This window comes from Aotus nancymaae, unplaced genomic scaffold, assembly GCF_030222135.1.
Source record: "Aotus nancymaae isolate 86718 unplaced genomic scaffold, 86718_ANA_hifiasm-v0.15.2.pri h1tg000006l, whole genome shotgun sequence".
Taxonomy (NCBI): domain Eukaryota; kingdom Metazoa; phylum Chordata; class Mammalia; order Primates; family Aotidae; genus Aotus; species Aotus nancymaae.
The window spans coordinates 23,463,648-23,489,460 of record NW_026988417.1 but is presented as its reverse complement, the minus strand read 5'-3'; the positions used below and the strand labels follow the sequence as shown (position 1 = coordinate 23,489,460).

The 25,813-nt window shown below is 41.0% G+C and overlaps 1 protein-coding gene across 3 annotated transcripts in view; it reads left to right on the top strand.

Moving 5' to 3' along the window:
- Nucleotides 1-25,813, top strand: part of PPARGC1A (PPARG coactivator 1 alpha) — a 685,546-nt gene that overhangs the window by 201,123 nt on the left and 458,610 nt on the right. For 2 of the 3 annotated variants that reach the window (XM_012472400.3, XM_064366093.1), the window contains exon 2: nt 6,629-6,693. The exons of the other annotated variant lie outside the window; for it this stretch is intronic. In XM_012472400.3, the coding sequence (XP_012327823.1) occupies nt 6,676-6,693 (18 nt within the window). In that variant the 5' untranslated portion in view covers nt 6,629-6,675. The remainder of the gene's footprint in view (nt 1-6,628; nt 6,694-25,813) is intronic. 3 annotated transcript variants of the gene reach the window in all.

Here is a 25,813-nt window from a genome sequence, read left to right as displayed (position 1 = left end):
ATCTCAAAACAAACAAACACACACACACAGCAGAAACAAATAAGCAAAAGCAGTTCTTGTACACCTGCTCTGGGTGCATGGTCTTTGGGGCTTTTGCATTCCTGTTGCCCTTTTTATTCCTGGATAAGAAGATGCATGAGACAAGAACTCATCTCTCTAATCCGTAGTATCAGGCGCTGTGCTGGGTGCTTTCTTTGCGTTACTGCCTTTGAACTCCAAGGCAGCCTGGGATCCGCATGTTGCCGCTGAAGGTTCTAAAGCTCTAAAGAGGTAATGTGTGTAACTTGTTTGGGCCACTTAGTGAGATAGGTGGCGGAGTTGAGCGTAGGTTCACAGTGGTGACCTTCTGCCAAGGTCGCTTGGTGCTTCCAAAGCTCATGCCCTTCAGCACAGAAAATGCAGTCCCCATGGCACCTTTTCCACTCTTCTGGGCCCTTGGTGGCATTCAATGGTCACCTTTTTGAAAATAAACTATGTTCAGCAGTGTGGCATCACATTCAGACCCATCTTGGTGGAGACTCTGTGGACCCTTCACTTGTAAGTAACTGGAAATTGAGTGTGTGATGTATGTGTACACATACAATTGACCCTTGAACAACATGGGGATTAGGCGTGCCAACCCTTCACACCATTAAAAATCTGAATATAACTTTGGACTCTCCCAAAACTTACCTACTGATAGTCTGTTATTGATGGGCAGCTTTACTGATAACATAAACAGTCAATAAATACATATTTTATATGTTATATAAATTGTATACTATATTCTTACAATAAAGTAAGAAATGTTAAGAAAATCCTAAGAGCTGGGCAAGGTGACTCAGCTGTAATATCAGCACTTTGGGAGGCTCAGGCAGGCGGGTCACTTGAGCCCAGGACTTCAAGACTAGTCTGGGAAAAATGTCGAGACACCATCTCTACAAAAATATAAAAAATTAGCTGGGCATGGCAGGGCACCCCCGTAATCTCAGCTACTCAGCAGGCTGAGGTGGGAGGATCCCTTGACCTGGCAGGTTGAGACTGCAGTGAGCCAAGGTGGCACCACTGCACTCCAGCCTGGGTGACAGAGTGAGACCCCATCTCAAAAAAATAAAAAGCATAAGGAAGAGAAAATATCATTCCTATTCATTAAGTGGAAGTAGATGATCACAAAGGTCTTCATCCTCATCGTCTTCACATTGGGTGGACTGAGGGGGAGGAAGGGGAGGTTGGTCTTGCTGTTGTTCAGGTATGGCAGAGTGGAGATGGACAAGGTAGAAGGGGAGGCAGGAGAGACAGGCACACTTGGTGTAACTTTTATTGTAAAAGACCCCTGTATAAGTGGACCCATGCAGTCCAATCTGTGCTGTTAAAGGGTCAGCTCTGTGTGTGTGTGTGTGTGTGTGTGTGTGTGTGCGCGTGTGTATACCCACATATATGTATATATATGTCAGTTCCCTTGAATCCACTCCAGGGCATAAAACACAGTAGGAACTTGATGAATATTTATTGACGTGAAATGAGAAATAAACTCTGCATGAAATATGACAATGGTCCATGCACTCTCTCATCTCTTCTACTTTGTTTTATCACCATTGGACATATATTTACGTGTTATTTGTTTTACATTTACTTGTTTATTTGCTTACTGGGTGTCTCCTCACATTTGGGCTTGAGCTCCTTGGGGGAAAGGTCTTTAGATCACTTGTTTACTACTGTCAACCTACAGTAAGTGCTCTGTAAATATTTAGAAGAAGAGTAAATGGTCAGATTCACGTTTTCTACCATTACTTCTCTTTTCAAAATCTCCTCATATTGTTTTCTGTACTTGTTGACTCTTCTCTCTCAGGCGTAGTTAAAATCTATGTAGGACTGTAAATAAAGGAAGTCCAAATCTCAGTTATTCCAGTGTAGCAAATACTGAAGTGCCCTGTGTTAATGTGCATGGAGCCATCTGCAAGGCAGAGCCAGCTACCAACTCTGATGTACAGGAAGTTGTTCAGCCCTGGGGACAGTGTGGACAGTCACCACTTCATGCTTTTTACCACAGTCATCACTTGCCCAGCACAAATCTCTTCTGCAGAAACCCCAAGTTAAAAAAAAAAAAAAAATCCAAGGAGCAACTATCCTTTCATCCACTAAAACCACACCCTGCTGGGCTGCTTAACCTAAGAGGTAAAGGTATTTCAATATAATTAATCTCCTTTGCAATCTTTTATAAACCATTCTTGGAAGGGGTCCATAGATTTTGTGAGATAGCCAAAGGGATGTGGAAATGTCACAGACCCCTGAAAAGCCCTGACTAATAAATAGACTGGGTGGAATATTTTCACTGGTGCCTAGGCAAGGGCAAAGGATTGAAAAATGAGGTTTCTTTACTCTTTGAAGTTTAAAAACATCGATGTGCTTATTTCATGTGTGCCTTTGCCTTTTTCACTCCTTGTGTGTGGTGGGTACAGTCAGAACCTCACCCCCCAGCCCCACACCTGCGTGGCAGAAGTGCTTCTGATTGCCTGCAATTTAGGAAGGCAGGCGAAGTCTACTCCTTGGGCAGGGTTACCTTCACTTCTGTGGAGCCACTAGAATGAGCACAGGACCCCGTGCGGAATACAGAGTGTAGTTGAAAGGTGTCTGCCAAAATGTTTTCTGAGGACAGGTGGAGATCGAAGCACACCCAGCCCTGATTGCATTACCACAGCCCCAGAAGCACTTTATCCTCCTCTGCTGCTACTTGGGGTGGGAAGGGAGTCATGGGGTGGGCGGGAGGCAGTGGGTGCGTGGTGACTAGGCGGGGGCTGTGGAGGCAGGTCTTAGACATACATCTCTTAGCTTTGGGGCTGCCGCTGGGAATATTAAACTGCTTGCCCCAGAGATAACAGTGAGGGATTCTTAAGTATGGGTCTGTTGATAACTTACCTTTCATTTGGATTATGTTGTATAAAATCTTTGTCAAAACAGCCTTTTAGCATACACAGCTTGGTGGAGGCAGATTGTGGATCAGTAGCTGATTGTATTCAGAGAATAAACTGAAGCTTTAAAAAGGCATACACTTTCATAAAGGCTGTGTGTTGGAGGTAGGGAAGTGGAGGGAAAAAAATTAACATGCTGGATCTTTAAGAAGGGGTCCTTTAATAGCTAGAAATAGCAAAATAGGAGAAAGGAATGGAAGAAAGCATGAATGAAATAGAATAACCAGAAATGTATTATAATTAACAAAAATGGTGTTTGCTCAATTACATACTCATGTCTAATATGAAAATAGCTGAAAACACTAAAAGTCTTTCCTTGGAACAAATTTATTTTCTTGGACCACACAGAATAAAGCAAATCATAATTGGCTGTGATGAATTACATCCAAGGTGAAAAATGGAAATACAGCAGGTAGTCTGCCTGCAGCGTACCTAGAGTCCCTATAGATAGAGAAAGTGTCTTTCTCTCAAGAAACCAGAGGTGGGTGTCTTGGTTCTGAGGGAAACCAGATGACCCAGGAAGAGGAGGAGAAGGACAAGGAGGGGTCCCAAGGATTCTGAGGTGTGTGTGAGTCTGGAGAGGTCAGAGGCTCTGAAGGTTGAGGCATTTGCTCTGTAGGCTGAGGGAGAAAGAGTGCCAGGGCAGGGATTCAAGAATGTGGTCCAAAGTGAGGGAGAGAGAGATTTGCCTGGCATTGGCATTTTTTATTGTAGTGATGAGAGATGAAGGCTAGAAAATGAAAGGCAGAAAGAGGAACAATGGAAACATTCTCTATTACGCAGAGACTCTCCCGGTAGGGTGAAAAGGGGCGGGTGATGTGGTGTGCCGATTTCTGGGGTGATCTTCATGAAAACAGGTCACAGAAACTGACAAGGAAGCAAGCATAGAGCTGGTTGGAATAGGAATGCCTGTGTCTTCCTATTTACGAGAGATGTATGAACCCATGTGCACACAAGTAAGTGGCAAAACTTATTGGGGAAGCGTCAAGGTGGAAATTCATAGCTATTATTTTTGTGGCCTCTAGCTATAAGAATTAACAGGTGAAGATAGTCTAGAGACCCAAACTGGGAAAAAAATGACATTTTAACATTTCGTCAGGTAGGCAATTTAAAAATAAACTTGGAGTCAATATATGCCATTAATGCTAGAGGTTGTGTTATAACAATGCAAAATGGCTTCTTTTTGATAGCAGTTAAAAGGCATGTCATAGGGGGTGAGAAACCAGATATAGGAGAGGCGTATGTGATTGTGACAGCAGCCCCACAAAGCTATTGAAAACATACCACAACTCTGCCCTCCAGAATTAACACCATAACCTATGTCAGGGACTCACTATTATCCTCATATCAGCTCTTGGATCCTGTCCAGTCCCATTAGCGATTCCCATGTTGATTGCTCTGTTACTCGTGAATGTTAATTGCTTCTAAATCTCTTTGGATGTTCAGATGCTCGGGGAAAAAATCTGACTAGTGAAGGTGTGAGTTTTATTAATGGGCAAGTAAACAAGAAATCTGTTTAGAGACCGAAGTGGAGTGTCTGTGACTCAAGATGCCGTAAACAGCTGATGTGGCATCTCTCTTTGAATGTCTGTCATATGTTGGTGGTGTGAGAGCGGGGATGAGGGAACAGGGTTTCAGTGATCACTGTGGTGGTTGCCCAGAATTGGTACACTTGTAGATGTTAGACACTCACATTCTTCCCTCTGGTATTCCTGCTTTGCTTAGTATGAAATGATGACCTTGCTACCTTTGAGAGAAGCTTATACTTAGTAAGTGCTATTAAATCAGAAGATGTAAAAATATCAATATAATTTGGCCTATCACCTAGTTTCTGAACTAGAAGGAACTTCAGAAATAAGCTTCTTAAGCTTTATTTTACGCTTGAGAAACAAAGGCAGAGGGAGAGGAGAAGGTAAGGGCTCACAGCAGTGCTGGCTAAGAAGCCAGGTCACCCATCTTGCACTCTGGCACTCAAGATAAGGGAAAATGATAAAAATGGATGTTTATTATATTTTCCAGAAGCATTTCACTGAGTGTTTGTGGAGTTTTAATTTTTTCCTTTGGGTGGAAAAAATCTATGGTGATTAGGTATTGAAATTCATTTATTAGTAATTATAACAGTATCTCAGGGAGAGTTAAAAGATAGAAAAAAGGAAGATCACCCAGTTTAATGCTGTGAATCATGGATTCAATCAATATTCCTGGAGTGCCTTCACACTAGAAGTTAGCAGTAAACAAACAAAAAAAATATTCCGTATATATACTATTGCTCCCAGGTTACAAACCTGTAGGCTAGGATGTAGCTGCACTAAATACTCTAGGCAATTGTAACACAATGGTAAGTATTCGTATCTAAGCATAGAAAAGTTACAGTATAAATATGGTATCACTGTATTATAATGTTATGGGACCACCTCATATATGTGGTCAGTTGTTGGCTGAAACGTCATTCTGTGGCACCCATTCTGTGGCATGTGAATGTACAGATGATCAGGGAGACATCACTGAGCAGGTATTTAAGCAGAGATCTGATGAAAGGGAAGGGGTAAGCCATAGAAATACTGCAGCAAGATTGACCCAAGCAAAAGGAACAGCTGGAAAGACAAAGTTCCTGAGGTGGGAATGTGCTTGGGTATTTGAGGATAAGTAAAGAAGTCAGTGCTATTGCAGAGGTGAGTAAGGAGAAGACCGTGAGAGATTGTGACCCTCACATCATGGGCTTTGGGAAAACTCTGGGCCAGACATTTTAAGGAGACCCATCTTTTAATATTTCTGTAATCCCAAATAGTATGGCTCATAAACAGAACTGAAACTCATCCTTTTTTTGGAATATTTTTTGAAAGTGCCATCCTTCTGGGATTGGTATCTGTGACTTACCAGGAATGTTTACAAACTATCAGATCTTTCTGTAGAGTGTGTGATTAGCATGGTTGTCATAGTGATAGAATTATTGAACCACAGGTTTATAAGTTTCTTGATGGTAGAACCTATGTCATACACATTTTTGTGTCCTCCAAGAAGCCACATACAGTTCTAAACTTATGCATAGTAAGAACTCAATAAATACTGATTATTTTTTCAATGCATGAATAAATGGCCTGAAACTGGTATAAAGGATGGGATGTCCTAGAAAGGACTGTTAAAAATACACCCTTCTAAAAGCGTTGTTAACGAAATTACTTCTGAAGTATTCTGACTTCCTTGCAATATTTTAAAAAGACAAGTCCATATGCTGAAATGTGAACATAAGTATATAACAAACTGAACAGTAGTAACATTATTTTCAGGCCAAATTTTAGTAGGATGGTTACATTTTGTCAATCCAATTTTTTCTTCCATATTTTAAACTGGATGTGGGAATTTTTCCAATCTTACCTCTAGTATTAAAAGAATATTGGTGTTTGGATTCATGAAAATGAGGGGTTACACTTGTGACTATCTTATCCTAAAATGTGTTTAGTATGTTGAGACTGTGGTGGTGAAAATGACGTAGGAAATATCAGTCCCCTTGGGAAAGATGAGTGGCCAAGACGCATTGTGATGGGGAAGGCCAAAATGGCAATTCTTGTTTTCCCATTACTGAATTCTCACCATAATGGACCAATAATTAATAACCTATTGCCTTTCAGTATCCCCATCTGCAAAGTGGGGGTAACACAAACTTACCCTCTGCCTTTCAGGTTTTTTGCGAAAATCAGTGAACTAATATTGGTAAAATTGGAGCCCCATGGATGAAGGGTACTTTGTAAGTATTATGCATTATTGTCATGCTATTTTCTGTTATTCCAAAGTGCAAATACCAGATGTCTGCTCTTGCCATATCAGGAGATCCATAACACAAAGTTTCACACCCAGATATTGATAATCTGATTTCATTTGAGGCATTTAATGTTTCTGAACTCTAACGTTTTGACAATATGTTGGGTGTAGAAAAGCCACCTCCCCCTGCCACCTTCTGTAAATATAAATTCAAGCAATGCCTACTAGATAATTTGGACAAAATATGTCTGTATATTATTATATGTAAAAATGTCGATATGAACCATGGATATAAATGTAAGGTGTCTTTATTTATCTTCTCTCAACTCTCTCTTCCTTTCTTTTTAAATTGCATTTAACTTGTGTTTTGAGCAGTCAGTTTGTGTCTCAAAGAAGTGGTTGATTTTAGGGAGAGACAATGTTTCCATGAGACGAACGATATTTTGTTAAGGATGAAAGTTGATTAGACGGTTCGCTAATTATTGTGTTTCCAGACTTGGAGCAGGGGGAGGAGGCCAACCAGAGTGGTGAGCTAAGTGTGATCACCCCTCCTTAAGCAGCTTACAGTCCAGGTGACCTGGGAATTGCCTCCTACCCATGGAATGGCAAAGGCTACAGAAGGGCATGAGGCGACTGTGCGATCCCAAAGCACCTGCTTCAGTAGATTTTCTCTGTTGAATGGCGCATCTTTTTATTTTGCCAGGCCAACCAATACCCTGGAATTGTGTGTACAACCATCGATTGGCCAGCTGTATGCCCAGTGCTTAACCTATGGTTTGATCTGTTTTTTTCTTTTAATTGGTGGCTGTCACCCTTTAAAATCTATAATAGAGAAGTTTAAGATTAGGACTGCTTATTGAAGCCTATTTTAGTGAGCAACCCTTGGATTCATGCGGCTGTAGGATCTAAGTCTGCAAGGGTCTTGTATGCCTTATCTAGCCCTATTTGTTGGCCAGTTCTAAGGGTTCCAGCTGACTGAGCCTGAGAACCTCTAGAGGCAGAAAGTCTACAACCTAAAAAGGTGACTCTGACAGTTACAGTATTCCTTCTCAAGTTAAACATAAATCCAAGCTCTATGTATCTCTGCCCTTGGATTCTACTTTTACTGTTCATCCCTACAATGAACAAGTCTTCTGCCTACAAAATGACACCATTTCAAATATTTAGTGACACCTATCAGGTCTCCCCTTACAGTGGTCTCTTTGTCAGCTTCAGTTCCTTCAACAGCTAGAGCTCACTGCCATGATTCCCAAACTCTTTACTCCTCTGGGAAAGTTCTTATCTGTCTATATGTTTCTTAACAAGCAGCACTGAGAATCTATCTTCTCCAGGCCCTATTCTGCCTCTCAGAGTCCAGAGATCTAATCAAAGTTTTGGAAGAAAATGACCTCTGAAGAAATCGTCTGGAACTACATGCACCCGTGGATTGGTTTGAGTATCAAGACAGCAAAGTCCACAGCCCTCTGTGAGGTGCAGATGATTGACAGGAAGGAAGTTGTTTTGGTGAATAATACAATCTGCTTGCCTCCTGTAGACACAGCAGTAGCCTACTAATTCGTTAGAAGTGAATTAAGGTTGTTTACCCATGTTTTAAAGTAACTGTCAGAGTGAAAAAAAAGTTCCTACTAAATGAGACCACTCACCTACTTCGGAGTTGCTGTTTATTTTAAGCTGAGTGCATAAATAATATATTGAGATACAAAGGGTGATTTCAAGCATTAGAACACGAAGTCTCCTGTTTACTAACTGTCATTGGACTGAAGAGAATTTAAACAGCTCTGAACCTTTTTGTCTGCGAATGAGAGGCATGAAATTAACTTTCATTTCATAGTTAGCAGAAATCATGACGGCAGACTTGTTGACATGTCTCCTGCCGATCTGGATCTTTTTTGATATGCAAGACAAACCTTGGCAACAGAGTGCTTTCCATGTCTCCTTTGAAACAAGACCCCCTCTCTCCCCCACAAAATAAGTAGGGAACTGTCTGGGTCACTGAGTCAGTTTGTTCTGGATATAAAGAGGAAAAGTGGAAATATATACTAGTCTAGGTTCTGGGAGTTCCAGTCCTGACTGCTGGCAACCCTCCTTGAAACTTACTTTCTTCATCTGTAAAACGGAAATAATAGATAGCATCTATTTCCACTACGTCACAGGAAGATGGTGAGATTCCAATGAGTTAATTGTGGGGAAATGGATTTGAAAGGCATCAGGTATCACATATGGGAAGGACAAGACAAGATAATAACAGTTCATGCTATTAAGGCTGTATTCTCAAGGATTTACATGTAGTAACTCATTCACCAAACAACCCTATGGGACAGGTACTATTGTTATCCCAATTTTATCACTACAAAGACAGAAGCACTGGGCAGTGGGGCGACTTGCTCCATCATCTCATAGCTGAATGTTTGCAAAACCGATATCCAAACACCAGGCAATTGGGGTCCAGGGTTTGTTTTCCTATCTCTTACTTATTTGGGAGAAGCAGCCAGGTTTCTCACATATGATTATGCCTCCTGATCATGCACCAGTAAATGAAGCATCATTCCTAAAAGCCTGGATGAAATTTACATTGAGAAAATACAGGTATGGCTTCTCATCAGCAAGGAGGGCTCCCATTGGGTAGGTATGTAGCAGACTGTATGGATTAATTATGTTTTATGTGTGAAGAGCCTGGTGATCTTAGATGAAAAGCCGTAAGTAAAAAGACCTATTACTTGTAATGCTTTCGGAAACAAGAAATTTGATTCACTTTTTGTCCCCTTAAACTTGAAAATGTGATAGCCTATTTCAGAATATAGGGAGAGTATTAGAGAATGAATAGAAAATGTATGGAATGTTTAATTTTGCATGATTACATTTCATATTTGCCAAAGTAACTGAGGCAAATAGAAATGCATGATAGTATCATAGCATACCTATTTGAGGTGTTTTGATGGAGTACTCGGGTTTTACAGTCTGATACATGAACCCTTTGGGATAAATCCTTTTTAAGCAAATGAAAAAGAATGTATTTGTGTTTGCATCATTGACAATATGTAATTTGTACAACTGCTCTTTAAATGTATATTTACACTATATTTATTTGAATTTCAAAAGAGGAAAGAGTATTAAGTGATTAATGGGAACAAAAATGATGTGAATTTGCAGACATTTTCCCCTGAAATAGGCTCAGTCTTTACAGGGATCATACTTAAATATTGGAGTGGCAAGAGTGGGGGTGCTGACTTGCTTTGGATTTCTGAATGAAGCATTCCAAAAATAGGATCATTTCCATAATCCCTGAAAAATGGACAGATTTATGAGAAGTAATCAGCTGAGGGAAAGAATACATTCTGCTCTTCCAAATTGTAAAAATCTCAGCAATTGCTGCTGTGCTCTAGCACTTGTTAATACAATAAGATAATTGCATAATTAAATACACTATGGAATTTCAATAATTGGAAACTTTGTGTTCTCATCACAATATGCAACTTGCTGATGTTGAAAAGCATCAGCAGTGTTTTCTGGAGGCCAGGATCCTTCTTTCACATCATGCCCTCTGCAGCCTTCTGCAGCTCCTGTTGTGGTTCTGAGACACTTCCCTTTCAGGTTATTTTTAGTTGGTTGTATTTAGACAAGGTGAAATTAAGCAGGATGTCCCCCAAAGTCTGACTTGCCTGCCCACGCCATGGAAGTTGAGGATCACGTTGCTAAAAATGTCCCTGGTGCTATCTAGATCGTTCTATGTAGTAATGGGTGAAAGGCAACCTGAAGAAGAGAGCTTTTTGGAACTGGAAAGTGCCTCTCTGGGTTAGTAAATGTGAGATTGCTTTGTGAAGCCTTTGAAAAGCTGAGCTCCTTGGATTCAAACCTGCTGTGGCCTCTTTCTTTCTGTGTTTCTGGAAAAGGTACCCAATATATCATATATTTTCTTACCTGTAAAAGGAGAATCTTAGCACCTGTATCTTCTTGTTGGTAAAAGGCTTCATTGAGTTAATATGTGGAAGGAACTTAGAAGACACCACATGGTTTGTATCCATCTAGTAGATGTTAGCTATGTTTTCAGGCAATCAAGGAAAAAGTTTCACGTTCATATAAACATGACAAGTCTTTGAGTAAGAACAAATAAGTAGACTTATGGTTTTGCTCATTCAAGAAATATTTACTAAATACATGATGATGATGATGATGGTGATAAAAATAGTATTACTAAATCAGTGTTTGGCAGATAGTAAGGTATTTTAGCAGGAACTGGTCCATCATTGGCATCCCCAGTATCTAACTCACCCATGAACACATACAGGATAGTTTCTTAACATAGAGTGGATTCCATAGATATTTGGAGAATAAATGAGTGAATGATTGCATGGAAGAAATTAGCTTTAACCTTCTTCTTTTTAGGAGTTAGAAGAGTTAGCTGTGGTCTGCTGGAGAACATAGATGCATTTGCTTTTGTTCAACAACAGCGCTAGCACTAGGCAAGTGAGGTGTGTAAGGTGACAGATTGAAAGAGGCACTCACTCTCAGGGTCGCACAAGTGCTTCCTTAAATTTTGTGTCCTAGAGGCCCCACATTTCTCACCATGGCCCAGGCCCTGTTGAATGTGTTCATCTTACATGTATGACTATGCTTGATTTCTACCTGTGTTTGAAATTCTGCCCCCCGCCAATTTTATTTAGAAAAATTTCAAAGCTACAGAAAAGTTGAAAGAATAATACAAGCAGCACTCTGCGTACATTTTACTTATGATCATCAATAGTTAATACCTTGCTACATTTATGATATTTCTTTCTGTATATACGAATTTGAACTTTGTCCTGATAAACTATAGTAATCATGTTGTAACCTCGATACAATATTCTCATTCTTTTGCCTCTAGCGCACGTGATGTTAAATAGGCTTCCTAAATTCTGTGTCTCAAAATTATGAATTTTGGAAGAAAAAGGACAAAAAGAGCACTAAAAGAACTTTGCTGAAATTTGTTTTCAAGTTTCAAAAACTGCTGCTTGAACCTTGTTTTTAGACTATTAGCATACTAACCTATTTAAAATACCATCAATATAAAATGACCAAAGTCTTAAAGGTTAGAATGTTTTCCTGGATGCTCTGACACCTTCTTTTGCAGAGGAGAGACTTTTTAAAAAAGATAAATTCTCTTGACCATTATTTTTCTGAGATCCTTTCAAAAGTAAATGGGAGTCCAATTACAAATACAATGCGATCGTCATTTTCCAAGTGAGGAATTTTCACTGTAAGGGACAATTTTGCAAATATAATATAGAGACTATATTATAAATTTGGTGATATGCCCTCAAGTAGAAAGAATGACACACTTGATTTTGGACTACACTGACAAACTTACATGAAAGAAAAAAAAAAGCCCCTTTCTGATAATCTGGAGTGTTAATAAAAAATATGGTATCTGTCCTACAAAACTATGATAACATTTGACAGAAGGTTGTATTATTTCCGTGGTATTAGGAATGTTCTCTATGGACACCCTGGGAATCTGAGGAGGGGCCTCAGGGCCATGATAGGTGGTGGAGATGGGAGTTAGGGGAACGAGATGAGCATTGGAAATCCAGGCCACTCACTCATATTCCACTGGAATAGCTCTGAAATGATGTGCTTTATATTGGGCATCTAAGAATCAGTTTTCAAGAAAGTGTCCTAAAGCTAAAAGAAATAGTTTGGAAACCATAGCATTAGTGGGTAGAAGAAGAAATAGGAAACATTTATCCAGCAATCTTGGCTGGCAGTGAGAAGTGAAAACTGTCAATCGAAGGGTGGGAGAGGTCAGAAAAACCACAGAAGGCAGAAACACGAACTAAAGAGTCATCTGGGAGCAGCAAGCAGGATCAAACACTCATGCACACCCTAAGGCGGTGGTTCCCAAACTCCAGTGATTCCTGGCCTTAACCCAGACATTCTGATTCAGTAGATCTGGGGAGGGACTCAGGAATCTGGTTTTTTAATAGTCACCCTAAGCTGCACAGAAAAGAATTGACCTAAAGCCATGTTTACATCACAGAAAGTTAGTGTATTTGGTGTTGATAAAGCTGATCAGAGGTGTAAATAAAATGTTAAATTCAGTCTCATAGAATGCAAGGAAATTTTAGAATGCAAGGAAATTTCCTTCCAAAATGCTTAAAATAGAAAGAATTATCTTGAATAACAGGGGAAAAAGACAGACAATTTTTTTTTTTGACGAAATCTCTATCACCCAGTCTGGAGTGCAGTGGCGTAATCAGTCTCAGCTCACTGCAACCTCCACCCTCAGGTTCAAGCAATTCTCCTGCCTCAGCGTCCTAGCTGGGACTACAGGCATGCACTGCCATGCCCGGCTAAATTTTTGTATTTTTAGTAGAGACGGGATTTCACCGTGTTGCCCAGGCTGGTCTCGAACTCCTAAACTCAGGCAATCTGCCCATCTCAGCCTCCCAAAGTGCTAGGATTACAGGCATGAGCCATCACGCCTGGCCAAGACAGACAAATTAATAGTTACATTACAGTGTAGGTTTACTAAATCTGATAAGAGAGGTACACACCATGAGAGCAGAGAGGGCACTCCTGTCTGGTTGGGCAGTGTAATGTACTCTTGGAAGAGTAAGCTTCCCAGTGGTACCCCATGGCTTAATGGGATATTCACAGGTAGTGGAGTCAGACAGGCCTGGATTTGAATCCTGACTCTCCTATTGTAGGATCTCAGAAAAATGACCTAATCTCTTTAAGCTGAGTCTTCTTCATAAAGTCAAAATAAAGATTAAACTAGATGATGTGTGAAAAGTACTGAGCATGGGCCAGTAAGTTGAGAGATACTCAAGTGGCTGTCATTAAAATAAATGGTTATAATTATATTTATTTAAGAAGGACTTTAGAATAGGTAGGCTTTCAAGGAGAGCAGGGATGACAGCTTATTGTTTATTAGTTTGGTTTTAGTTTTGGTTGAGGCAGGAAAATGGGGGCAAAAGAGTACCCCAAAGAAGCAGGACAGCATAAGCAAACCTTAAGGTAAGGGATGATTTATGCTTCTGTTCATAGTTCAGTGTTTCCAAAGTGTTGTTCATGTAGAAGATTCTAGATAGTACAAGTATTTTACAAATATTAACTAATGTAATCCTCATAGTGACTCTACGAAGTAGGTATTATTTATCTAACAGACCGTGAAGGCTAAGGCACAGAGAAGTTAAATAACTTGCCCCAGATCACACAGCTAGTAGTGGCACAGCTAATAACTATGTTAGGCTACTTTAATAATAATGACTTATGCTAATTAACGTATATTAGGAAGCTATAACTAGCACAGAAAAACAATGGTTTTTATAGATATCGTTGCTTAGAATAATAGTAAAGTTTTAAAAAGTAACTTGATTTAAAATGAATCATATAAAATGAATAATAGTCATGCCATGAAATATGACCTAAATCCTGTAGGTGTTCCCCAGATGAGTTTGGCCTGGGAAATTCTGGGGCAGTGGAAGACAGTGGTAAGGACAGATTGGGGCTACCATGGGGGACTATTGCCTCCAAATCACTGTTGTGAGAAACAACAACAAATCCTTTAAATTCTGAGGGAGAAGCAAATAGGTCTGTTGTAGGGTAGGAGGCTCAGGGAAGGAAAGACTTGTAGCTTGATGAGTTCACTCCCATTTCCTGCGTTCCACTGCAAAGGGGCAAAAACCTCCCCTTGACCTGGCCTTTTGAATGGCCAGCCTGAGAGCTGTGCTATTTGGGAGTCACTTAGTTTTTCCTCCTCCTCGTCCCCCATCCCTTCTCATTCCTCTTTTTTTCTCTTCTTTTACCTCTTCCCACCTCCTTCTTTTTCTTGTGCTCGAGGGCAGATTTCACAGAGTCCATGCCCCAAAAATGCAAATGCCTGTTGCAACTTAATGGGAAAAAGAGTTTAATCCTCTAGGCGACATTTTAATTTACCTTTAGCTTTTCAGGATGACACCTGTGTCTACCCCTGTATCTCTTCTTTGGATATGGTCAGAAAAATCTAAAAGCTCAGATAATCCTAAGCCAATCTATGCTTAGGCTTTTATATTGCAGATGTACCATCCTATCAATCTGTTTGAGGCTAATATTAAGATGAGTTTGCATTCCCTGAGCAAATGAGCACAGGTGTTAGTCTAGAAACTGCAGGAAACCAGAAGGTAATCAGTCACCCCAGTTAGGGAACGGTGGGATGATTACATAGTACCTTGAGCCTGGGTGTGGCGCACCTGCCCTGCAGGCTCCACATCTGCAGTGTCCTGCCCACCTTACACCAGGTCCTCATATCTAGAGACAACCAGTCTCCTTATCTAGTCCTGCCCATTTCCTCTGTCTTTTCCTGAGCATCATAATCTGTTCTTTTCACCTGTCTATTCCCACCGTTTAGCGTTGTCCTTGACATAAGGTGTGCATTCAATAAATGAACTTCTGCCCATTAGTTAATGAGTGATATCAATAATTCCAAATTTCTTGATTCAGATTATGGTTTAACGAACACGTATTGAGCACTTACTATGTGCTAGGTATTGTGCTAGGGGCTTTTGTACTATTTGAATCTTACACAGCCCCCTTCACCTGTCACCAGTGGGGAAATTGAGGCCTGGGGAGGTTTAATCAAAGTCACGCACATTTGGCTCTGTGTGATTCAAGCCCAGATAGCCCCACGTTCAGGCTCAGTTCTCTGATTTCTTTATGTCACTTTTTCCTGCCTTGCCAAAGCATTGAGTGAGTTTCTCCTCTCACTATTAACCTGGGGTTTCCTCCCAACCGCTCTTCCAGGACCTTACTATCAGCCCTCAAGTTGAAGGAAGGTTCCTCCTTCTCTAACTGTAACTGGAGAATTCTGTCTTCATAGCGTGAGACCCTGAATGTCATCAAATGCCACTGCCCACAGTGAGTCCAGGAAAAGAAGCCGCTTTTGGAGTTTCCAGCAGGGACTGCCTGTGAAACAACCATAGACAAGGGCTGTGTACGTGTCCTGAACGCTGCCTCACAGATTAAAATAGTTGTCACAGTGACTAGAAAATTGGATTGGTTAAACCTTCTGGTTTTAGATTGTTTTTGGAGAGTGAGTAACTCTATGATTTTTACTTGACACAGGCTAAAAAGAAAAGAAAAAGTAAGAGTGCAACTTCACAGCTATTTTTCTTTCCTGTATGTTCATAGTGGTTATTTATATCTGGGAAGTTTCCATTGGGATTTAGTTCAGGATATAGACTTGGCAGGGTGGCTTCTGCACTCTGTGGTGACATTTGACAGACTGCAGGGAAAGCAGGATGGATTTCTAATGTCTAGATGGATGGATTTGGGGGCAAAGTGTTGGGATTGGACTGTATTATAAAATGGATTTATGGGTCTGAATCTAAAAGTGGCTCATTGCCTGTCAATATGAGATCTGTATCAATAACATTTGATAAATTAGGCCTCCCGACCCTTTGCTCTGTTTGCTTTATCAACTCTACTTGGCAATAACAATAAAAGACTCCAGGTGGTGAATTTGGAGTGGCTTATTGAGCTTGCCATGTGCATTCCTGACCTTAGGGCCTGGCTCTGTGATCCTGCACATGTTATAACCCCCAGAAGGGCACTGCTGTGCCTGACTTCCTCCCCAGAATTAGACGTTCCCCTGCTAAGCTGAATTTCAATATCAGCCTCATGCATTAACCTTGAAACGCTGTGCCCATGATGTAGGTAGCGTCTTCATTTTCCAGATGAAGAAATTAAGACACTGAGAGGTTAAATGAGCTGCCCAAGGCCACACAGTAAATCTCAAATACAGCTGGGTTCCAGATAAAGGTGTCATGGTTGCTGGGGGAGGGTATGACACTTGCGTTCTCTGTAGTTACAGACTAAAAGGAGCTGAATTTGCACAAAGCTTGCTGATAATACACATTATTATTTTTTTTCCCAGAAGTGGGTGGTGTGGTTGCTATCTTATCTCCAGCTCTTTTGGGAAAGCAGGTCATGTCTCTATTTAAGAAATACAGGGTTCTAAACCAGGCATGGTGGCTCACGCCTGTAATCCCAGCACTTTGGGAGGCCAAAGCAAGTGGATCACGAGGTCAGGAGCTCGAGACCAGCCTGGCCAACATGGTGAAACCCCGTCTCTACTGAAAATAGAAAAATTAGCCAGGCATGGTGGTGGGCACTTGTAATCACAGCTATGAAGGAGCCAGAGGCAGGAGAATTGCTTGAATACGGGAGGCGGAGGTTGTAGTGAGCCAAGATCACTCCATTGCACTCCAGCCTGTGTGACAAGAGCAAGACTCTGTCTAAAAAAAAAAAAAAAAAGAAGAAGAAATACAGGGTTTTCTTGAGTTTTGGCAGATAATGTGCTTTGTTTAGCCTTTGTAGCCATAAACCAGGGGTGAAGACTTTCTTCATTCCATAAATACTGGCCTTTATGAAATGGTTCTTATAATGCTACAGCTATCTTTCGGGAAGGGAAACTCTGTTCCCAGACAGATGGATATTAGATGTGGTGGGGGGGAGCAGGGGAAGGGGGTGCGATACACAGAAACAGGATACCCAGTTCTTTTCCCTAAAGTGCTTACATTTTAGTTGGTGGGAATGAGTGAATGCCAATTTGTATCTGCAAATCTCTTCATTTGTGGGCTGTAGAAATCTATGGTAGGTGAAATGGGCCCTGCAACTCCATTCACAGGATCCCAGCTGCAGCACAATAATCACGAATGATTGCAATGTGCCAAATCCACACACTGCATACACTTACCCAGCCAATCCTGGCAACTACCTCGAGTGTGGTTCACAAAAGTCTTTGGAATTGGCAATCTGTGTGTGTGCCACGTGGGGTTGAGATATAATTCTTAGTGTATGGCTGATCTCTTTGGCGTAAATTATGCTGCTCTTTTACTTTTGAGCATCTTCTGAAATTTTGAATTAAAACTCTCTTTGGCCGGGCGCGGTGGCTCAAGCCTGTAATCCCAGCACTTTGGGAGGCCGAGGCAGGTGGATCACGAGGTCGAGAGATCGAGACCATCCTGGTCAACATTGTGAAACCCCGTCTCTATTAATACAAAAAAATTAGCTGGGCACGGTGGCGCGTGCCTGTAATCCCAGCTACTCAGGAGGCTGAGGCAGGAGAATTGCCTGAACCCAGGAGGCGGAGGTTGCGGTGAGCCGAGATCGCGCCATTGCACTCCAGCCTGGGTAACAAGAGCGAGACTCCGTCTCAAAAAAAAAAAAAAAAAAAAAAAAAAAAAAAAAAAAAAAAAAAACTCTCTTTACTCTGTCTTCATAATGATGATAAGCTGGAATAGAAAACCAAAGAGATAATTATCTGCTGAAATATAGTAAAACTTTTATGAACTGGAGGTAAATGGAGTTTTATCAGATTATCTGGAGCAAACTTAAAAAAAAATTGTGGCTGAAAATTTATTCTAAAGTATATCATGGAAGCACACTGGCATTTTGAGTTTCTTGCCTTAGTATACATGATATAATGAGGATAACTCAATTTCCCCTTTTGTAGAGCAAGGGGGTTCCTCTACAAAACTGGAGGTTATCAATCCAAAGACCAGAGGATGTAGGGCATTAGTGAACTGATGATTTTTCACTTGAAAATTTTGATATTAGTTTATTTCAAATATAGTGAGTTTAGGAGTACAGTTTTCACAACCTCACTCTTTCTTCTGCATGCAGTCTATATGCTTCAAGACTCAAGGAAGAAGACAATTTCACCTGAAAATCCTGTTGGAAGTGCAAATCTCCCAAGATTCAGATCTAATTGGTTTGGCGTGGTGCTAGGGATCTTCATTTCTGATAAGCACACTGTGCTTTCCTGGCAAGCACTCAACACGTGTATTGGAATCTTCATTTCTTACAGGCTGGTATTCTGTGGCTCACACTTTGAGAAACCCTGTTAGAGGCAGAAGAGTAGGCTCTAGAGCAAGTTCCCTGTGGAGCAGGGGATGGGGTTTGTGTTTAGAGGAACCCAGCTCTCGGAAGATGGTTTCATGGGTGACTTGGTGGTGACTTTTAGTCAATGACCAACTAGTGATACAATCTCATAGAAAATTTAAAACTTATGTCTTACCCCAAATTCGTTTACAAACATCTATTTATTAAATAAATTAATTTGTTTTTGACAGGGTCTGGCTCTGTCACCCAGGCTGGAGTTAATTTGTTTTTGACAGGGTCTGGCTCGGTGACCCAGGCTGGAATGCAATGGTGTCATGATGGCTTACTGCAGCCTTGAACCTCCCAGACTCAAGCAATCCTCCCACCTCAGCCTCCTGAGTAGCTGGGGCTACAGATACATGCCACCACAGCCAGCTAATTTTTGTAGAGAGGGGGTTTCGCCACGTTGCCCAAACTGGTCTTGAACCCCTGGGCTCCAGCGGTCTGCCCGACTTGGCCTCCAAAAGTGCTGGGATTGTAGGGTATGCCTGGGCACAAACATTTGTTGAAGATGTGTCTTTGGGATTCCAGGGTCTGAATGAGAAACAGCCCAATATGAATCATGGGGAAATACATTTATTGTGAGAGCAAGTTTTTTATAGTAGGAAGAATTTATTTCATGCCAATAATGTATTATTTGATTGATATTATTGAATTACAGAAATATATGAATATTATTTGATGGATATTAACAGATTATAGGAAATCTATAAGAAAAAAAAACACCAGAAAATTATTACTTTAGAGTTATCCATCTAGCCACTTGTGTACCAGAGGAGCAAGCATTATTTAAAATTGTTGTTGATTCTATCAAATAGAGAAATTATTCATAGAGAGCGTTTTCATTACTTTCAAAGCAACAACAGTACTAGGACCAAGCATGTGTGTGTGTGTGTGTGTGTGCGCGCGCACGCGTGTGCACGCACATGGCTTGCAAGTACGTATCAACAAACAAGCCATGTACTAATAATAAAACAACAAATAGCAACAATTTAATTAAGCACGATTTATGTCAAAGTATCTGAATAGGGATATGATTACATAATTATATGTAAAAATTTGAGGCAAAGAAGAGATATTTTTCTTTTCTTATATTCAACTCCACATTCTGCCATTGTCTAGCAGCTGTATTTTGAGCTGCCAAGCCGGGTCTTGACTTGGTCCAAACCTTTTCTGAGAGAATAGTCTATGTAAGCTGGCAGGTTGTCAAGCTGTGTGTGGTCCTCGTACCAGCAAATGAGTAAATCAGAGTTATAAGTTGCAAATGTGCCTCAAATTAACTTCTGCATAGTAGGGAATGAACTTGGCATCATTTAAAGTCCGGCTCAGTGACAGCCTTCTCTCTCGGCAGCTTAATCAAAAAGATGATGGAAAACTGTGGCATGGTGGGCCTCGAAGCTTCCACAGGGTGTGAACTCAGTGTACTGTGCTTGAAATGTCACATTCTGAGAGGTCCTCAAATTGCCAGGCTCAGTGTCATATTGTGCTGTGGGCTCTGTTCACATGATGCAAGCACTGCTTATCTGACCAGGCCTAAAATAAGACGCTCCAATGCTTTATTTATGAGCTTGGGGCCACCCAGGCCCATGATGCAAGTAACCTTGGGGTACGCAGTATTTGATCACTTCAATTCCCATTAACTACCTGTTTCTAAATGGGGAAAAGCATTTACCCAGCACATTGTGTTATTCATGAAGACACAAAAGCAGCCTGTTGTGCTGTCACTGAGACTGATTTCCATGTAATGCGATCCAGCTGTTGAACGCTGCAGATTGTCTGTGTCTAATGTTAGTTTTCTCCTTCTCTCTTTTTTCTTTTTCTTCTTCCTCTCCTGTTCTTTCTCCATCCTTCTTTTTTTCTCCATTCTTAAGTAAAAATAGGCCAATTCCAGACACTGCTAGCATGTAACTGTATATCAAGGAGTTATGAGCTGTTCCCCTTTTCAATATAGAAGGTCACAAGTTGGCAGCAGAGAACCCATTTTATATAATGCTGAGCGCATTTAGTGCAGCATTTCTTGACTACAGTGCTGTTCATGTTTTGGACATGATAGTTCCTTGTTGGGGGCCTGTCTGTGAATTGTAGAATGTTTGGGGCATCCTTGATTCACCAGATGCCAGTAGCACCTATCCATTTGTGACAACCAAAATTCTCTAGACATTTTCAAATGTCCTCTTGGGAGCCAGGTTGTCCCTGGTTGATTTAGTGTGACAGCGTACTGGGTCTTTGTTAATGAAAATCTCTGTGACTCTCCTTGAAACTGTACAGATGTGGTTATTAGATGTGGATCGGGAGGCAGAAAACCTGTGTTTGAATCCTGGCTTAAGCACTTATTGGCTGTGTGACTTTCAGCAAGGTAGTCTCTCTAAGCCTTAATCTCTTCCCCTATTAAATAAGAAAGATAACACAAAACTTACAAGGTAGTTGAACACCAGTGAACTAAAATGTCCAAAGAATATGTCACATGATACATGCTCAAAAATTGACAATCTGACAATAAGACCTAATATTTGAAATATTGTAATTGTCAACTTAAAGATGTAGAAAAAATCAAAGGCAGTTCTATGCACCCTGCATTCATGTGTTGCTCAATTCTGGTTTTATCCTTTTTCTCTTCCCCTCTACTTCTACCCCCGGTATTCATAGGTACTCTTATATTCGAGGAATAGATTAATTATGGCCAAAGACATGAGACTGGGAGATTGGAAAGACAAATTGTGAGGGGCCTGGAAGAGAAGTGTTTCCTGGTGGGATTATTCTATTAGGAAGCCCACAGGAGATGTGGACAATTCATTTAGTTTACTGAATGTGAAAAAATAGGAAGAGTGTTAAAACAAAGAAACCCTCAACACGCCATTAATATGAACCCCACTCTTCACTCAACAAATGCCAAATCCATCTTGGGTGTTTTGCTTTAGAAGAAAGTGAAATCGCTTTCCTTAGTCAGGAATGAGGGTGACAAATGTTAAATCTATTTTCTTGGGAAACAGCTGAGAAAACAGTCAAAATGATTCCATGTGACTAGCACAATTTTCTGCCTGGCTCGTCAAAGTCTGAGTCTCTTTTGAGCTGTATCTAAATCTAGAAATAAGGGCCAGGCGAAGGAGGAAGGAGTAGCCATCAGACAGCTGGTTCAAGCTATTATCTTTGACATCTCTCTTTCAGCCTTCACACCTATATTGTACAGAGCCTCTCAAGTCTACTACCTGCCAGCAATTAAGAGAACCTTGGCAAAAACCCTACTCTTTCTATTTGCCATGACACTCTCCTTTCTGAGGGTGTTGCAATTTCATTCATTTCTGCAGCTCTCTTTTCCTTACATCCATCCTCTTTCTAGTCTTTTCTAGTTGCACCATAGCACACGAGGGTAGGAAGGGATATGAATGATCATCAAGTTCATTGACTGAATTACTTCCAGACCATTCCTGATGTATTCAATATGTCTTCTCCTTGTATGATTTCAGAGATGGGGAGTTCACTGCTAGGTGAGGTGGGATAGTTGGCTGCTGATCCACAGTCTCTAATATCTGCATCTGATATTCTTTCAACAAATGCATGATGAGGACCCACTTTGTGCTGGGTTCCAAATATTAATAAAATATAGCTTCTGCATTCAAGGAGTGAATTACGGTCATGATGGTATGTTGAATGGATGTAAATTATTCATTTACTCCTTCATGAGCAGCTCTGGTGAACCAGGTACCTTGTGGTGGGCTAGGGATATAATGACGCAAGAATGCCAGCCCTACCCTTGTGGAAGTTGCAGTCTAATGGAAGAGAAAGACGTGGGTCAGAAATTCACTTTCATGAAATATAATGAAATTGCAATGAGGAAAAGGGACATGGTTCTGAGTATACACAATCATAAAATTTGACTCCAGCTGAGTGGAATAGGGGGATGGGGAAAGGTTTCCCTAACAAACAGACTGTTTTCTCTGAGTTGTGAAGGATGATTTGGAATTGATGAGGTTCTGAGGCTGGAGGGGTGAGGAGGAGCTGGCATCCCCCTTAGGAGGATGGAATTGCTGTGACGGGAGTGAGCATAAGGACTCTGGGAGTGATGGGAATCAGCAGGACTGGAGTCCCAGAGAGCAGAGGTCAGGAACTCAGCAGGGCTTCAGGGGCTATAGATTTTGGTCTTTATCTTAACATCAAGGCTATTGAGACTTTAAGAATTGTTTAGGGAGTGAAGGTGACAGAGCTGGTCATGGTTGGCTATGGGACAGATAGATCAGTAGAGGAAAAGGATGCCCTGGGATAAATGCCATGTGAGCACTGAGGATGGAGACACAAACTCTGCCACTGAAGTCACCACAGACTTTATAGAGATGGCGACTCTGAGTCCTTGTGAATTAAGGGAGGACATCTTCCAAGCCAGCAAGAGAGGGAAGGTGGTCCAGGTAGGAAAACTGCAGCTACAGAGACAAACAGGCCTGAAGACTCACAGGAATATTCCAGAACACTTCAAGTTATCCGTCATGGACTAGAGCACAGGGCCAGTGCTGGGGGGTGAGCATCAGGATGAGGCTGTGGCCAGCTGGCCTAGAGCCCTATAGACCACACCAAGCATGTTGGGCTCTGTCCTGAAGATGAGGCTCTGAAGGGAGCCTGAGTGGGAAGAGTGAGAGCCTCAGGTGGAGTTTTAGAATGTCACTCAGCTGCTGTGTGGAGGTGGAACAACCAGTGTAAGGTTGTGTTGCAGTCAGCATGAGGGGTAAAGAGATCTCTCATCAGGGCAGCAGTAGTGGGCTGGAGTTATTAAGAAGAAGAGAATCAGTAGAACCTAGGGTTGGCGTTCTAGCATGGAGCAGCACTCTGATGATTGCCTCTCTAATAGCTGGGGAAATGCTGGCTAAAGTTAACACGAATCTGTACAAAATTTGGCTTGTAAGAAAACTTGATAGCAGAGCAAAACGACAGGGATAAAATATTCAACCACATACAGAAGCCGCAATGAGTTTTTCCCATGTTATCTGCTCTTTTGGATTGCTCATGCACCTGTTCATTTTCTTTGTCAGAAGCAGAGCATTATTTATAAAACACTGTTCCCCCCCAAACATCTGGATGTTTGGAGTTGCACAGATAAAACATCTGGAGTTAGGCCTGAAATTTTTGCTTATTCTCGCAGATGTTTGGCGTCCCATTGACAAAACTGGTGGGTCTTCCTGAAGTGCCATCCATAAAACTAGGTGCTAAACAAGGCGTGAGCCTGCAGATGCATTTTAAGGGATATGAGAATGGAAAACCCCCACATCAAGAGCCTATAAAATAGCAAAACTTATTATGGGTCCAAAGGGATTGAAAAACTTTTCTGGTTGACCAAAAAGGATGTAAAATAATATGTTTGTGCTTGCAAGGAACATTTTTTTTTTTTAGATGAGTATTTACTTTGAGTAACTGGGGGAACGGGAGGCCAGGGGAGATATAAATGTTGTGCCTACGGAGGGGTCTTCCAGCTGAGTTCAAGTCTATGTATAATTTGGCTGCCAGAAAGATCCCAACACCCTGAAAGTTCAAGTTTATTCTTTCCTAAATAGCATTTTTTTTTTGATTAGAAAAGTATTTTCTAGGTTTTTTTCTTTCTTTTTACTAAACTCTTGTGATCTTTTGTAAAACAACGATCCACAAGGGATTTGGGCAATTATTTAAATAGAGAAATTATACACAAACTTTAGAAAAGTGAAGCTACATTATAAAATCTGAGGCAGCAGAGATATGCTCAAAAGAATGGCTGAACTGTGTTAGTAAATTGAGAGTGAACTGCCCTGGCCAGTTCACTGAGGTGGGCTAGTTCGTTTTCTCTGTCTTCCTGCCACCCCTCAGCAGCAGAGAGAATTTCTCTTGTATCCTCAAATATTTTTATCTTTGGATGAGAGGGGATGTGACTGTCACAGTCATGCTGCCAGTGATCTCAGAGTTCAATGAGGCTGCTGGGATGGACTGAGGAGAGGGCCTTCTCCCTCCCTGCCCCTAAGTGTACCCAATTTAGACCCTAGCTCTGCTGAAAATCTACTTACTCCAGCCAGAGAGAGAACGGCCTTAGGGCCAAGGGTATATCTGACTAGCTACATTCCTCTGCTAGAACCATCTCCATTTGAACTACTGTCAAGGCAAAATTGCTTTATATCCCAATTTTGATGATATTAGCAAATACATGTAATGGGAAATAAAATTAATCAGTTTGTGCTTGTGAAATTGCCTCCTGTTTACCTCAGCCTTGTAGCGATTTTTTACCCCCTCCTACAGGGGTTATTTTAATTAACAGCGTGAATTTTTGGTAGTTTAATTTATTTTATGATTGTGTAAAAATACTCCTTTGTAAGGGTTTATATATAACTAGCCAGCTAATTAGCAGTAATATTTTAACAACAGCTGTAGAAGCAGGGAGTCCCATGAAACATGGCTTCTTTCTTCAGACTGCCAGGATATTTATTGGTGCCTTTTCTTATCAGCTCTGGCTGAAGGCAACAAAGGAGGGTAGTGTGAGCATCAGATAATTAAAAGAGAAGTAAGCATTCAAGTCCTCCTCTCACCTGACACCCAGAACTTCCTAAGGACTTCTGTGTCTCTACCCCTCTGATTTAAGACTCCATCTCCTTGGCTTCTATTTCTTCCAAAGTCTATTATACATTCCTTGTGAGCCTCGATATAAGACATCCCTTTCTGGAAAATTATGGGTAGTCTTTTAAGGGCATTAATTAAAACTAATAACAGTCACCAGCATTTGTCTAGCTTCCCATTTATGCAAAGCATTTTAACATACAGCAAAGTACACCTTGCATTTATTTAATTTACTTGAATGCAAGAGGAAAACTGAGGAGAGGGCTTAGGTGCCTGGGGTGGGAGAGTGGGTGGGAGAGGTCAGAGACACAGAGACATGGAGAGTCAGAGAGAGAATAAGGGAGACAGACAGAAGGAACTCCTCTTTATATAGACAACATAAATGCATCTGTTCCCTTCCAATCCCCCATCTTCTTTCCTGACCTAGCATTTATTTTGCTGCCTTGGCGTTGGGTTGGAGAAAGTGTGTACTCATTGACCACCCTGAGTGAGATTCTAGTGTGTAAAGAAAAGTGGTTTATTTTTCATACCATATATATACGTATTTTTTTTTTCCTACCAAAAACAAGCCAACTACTTACTCTGGAGTTCAGCATGAATTCTGCCTACACACCATTTTCCCCTGATGTGTGTAGATTTTAGATTCT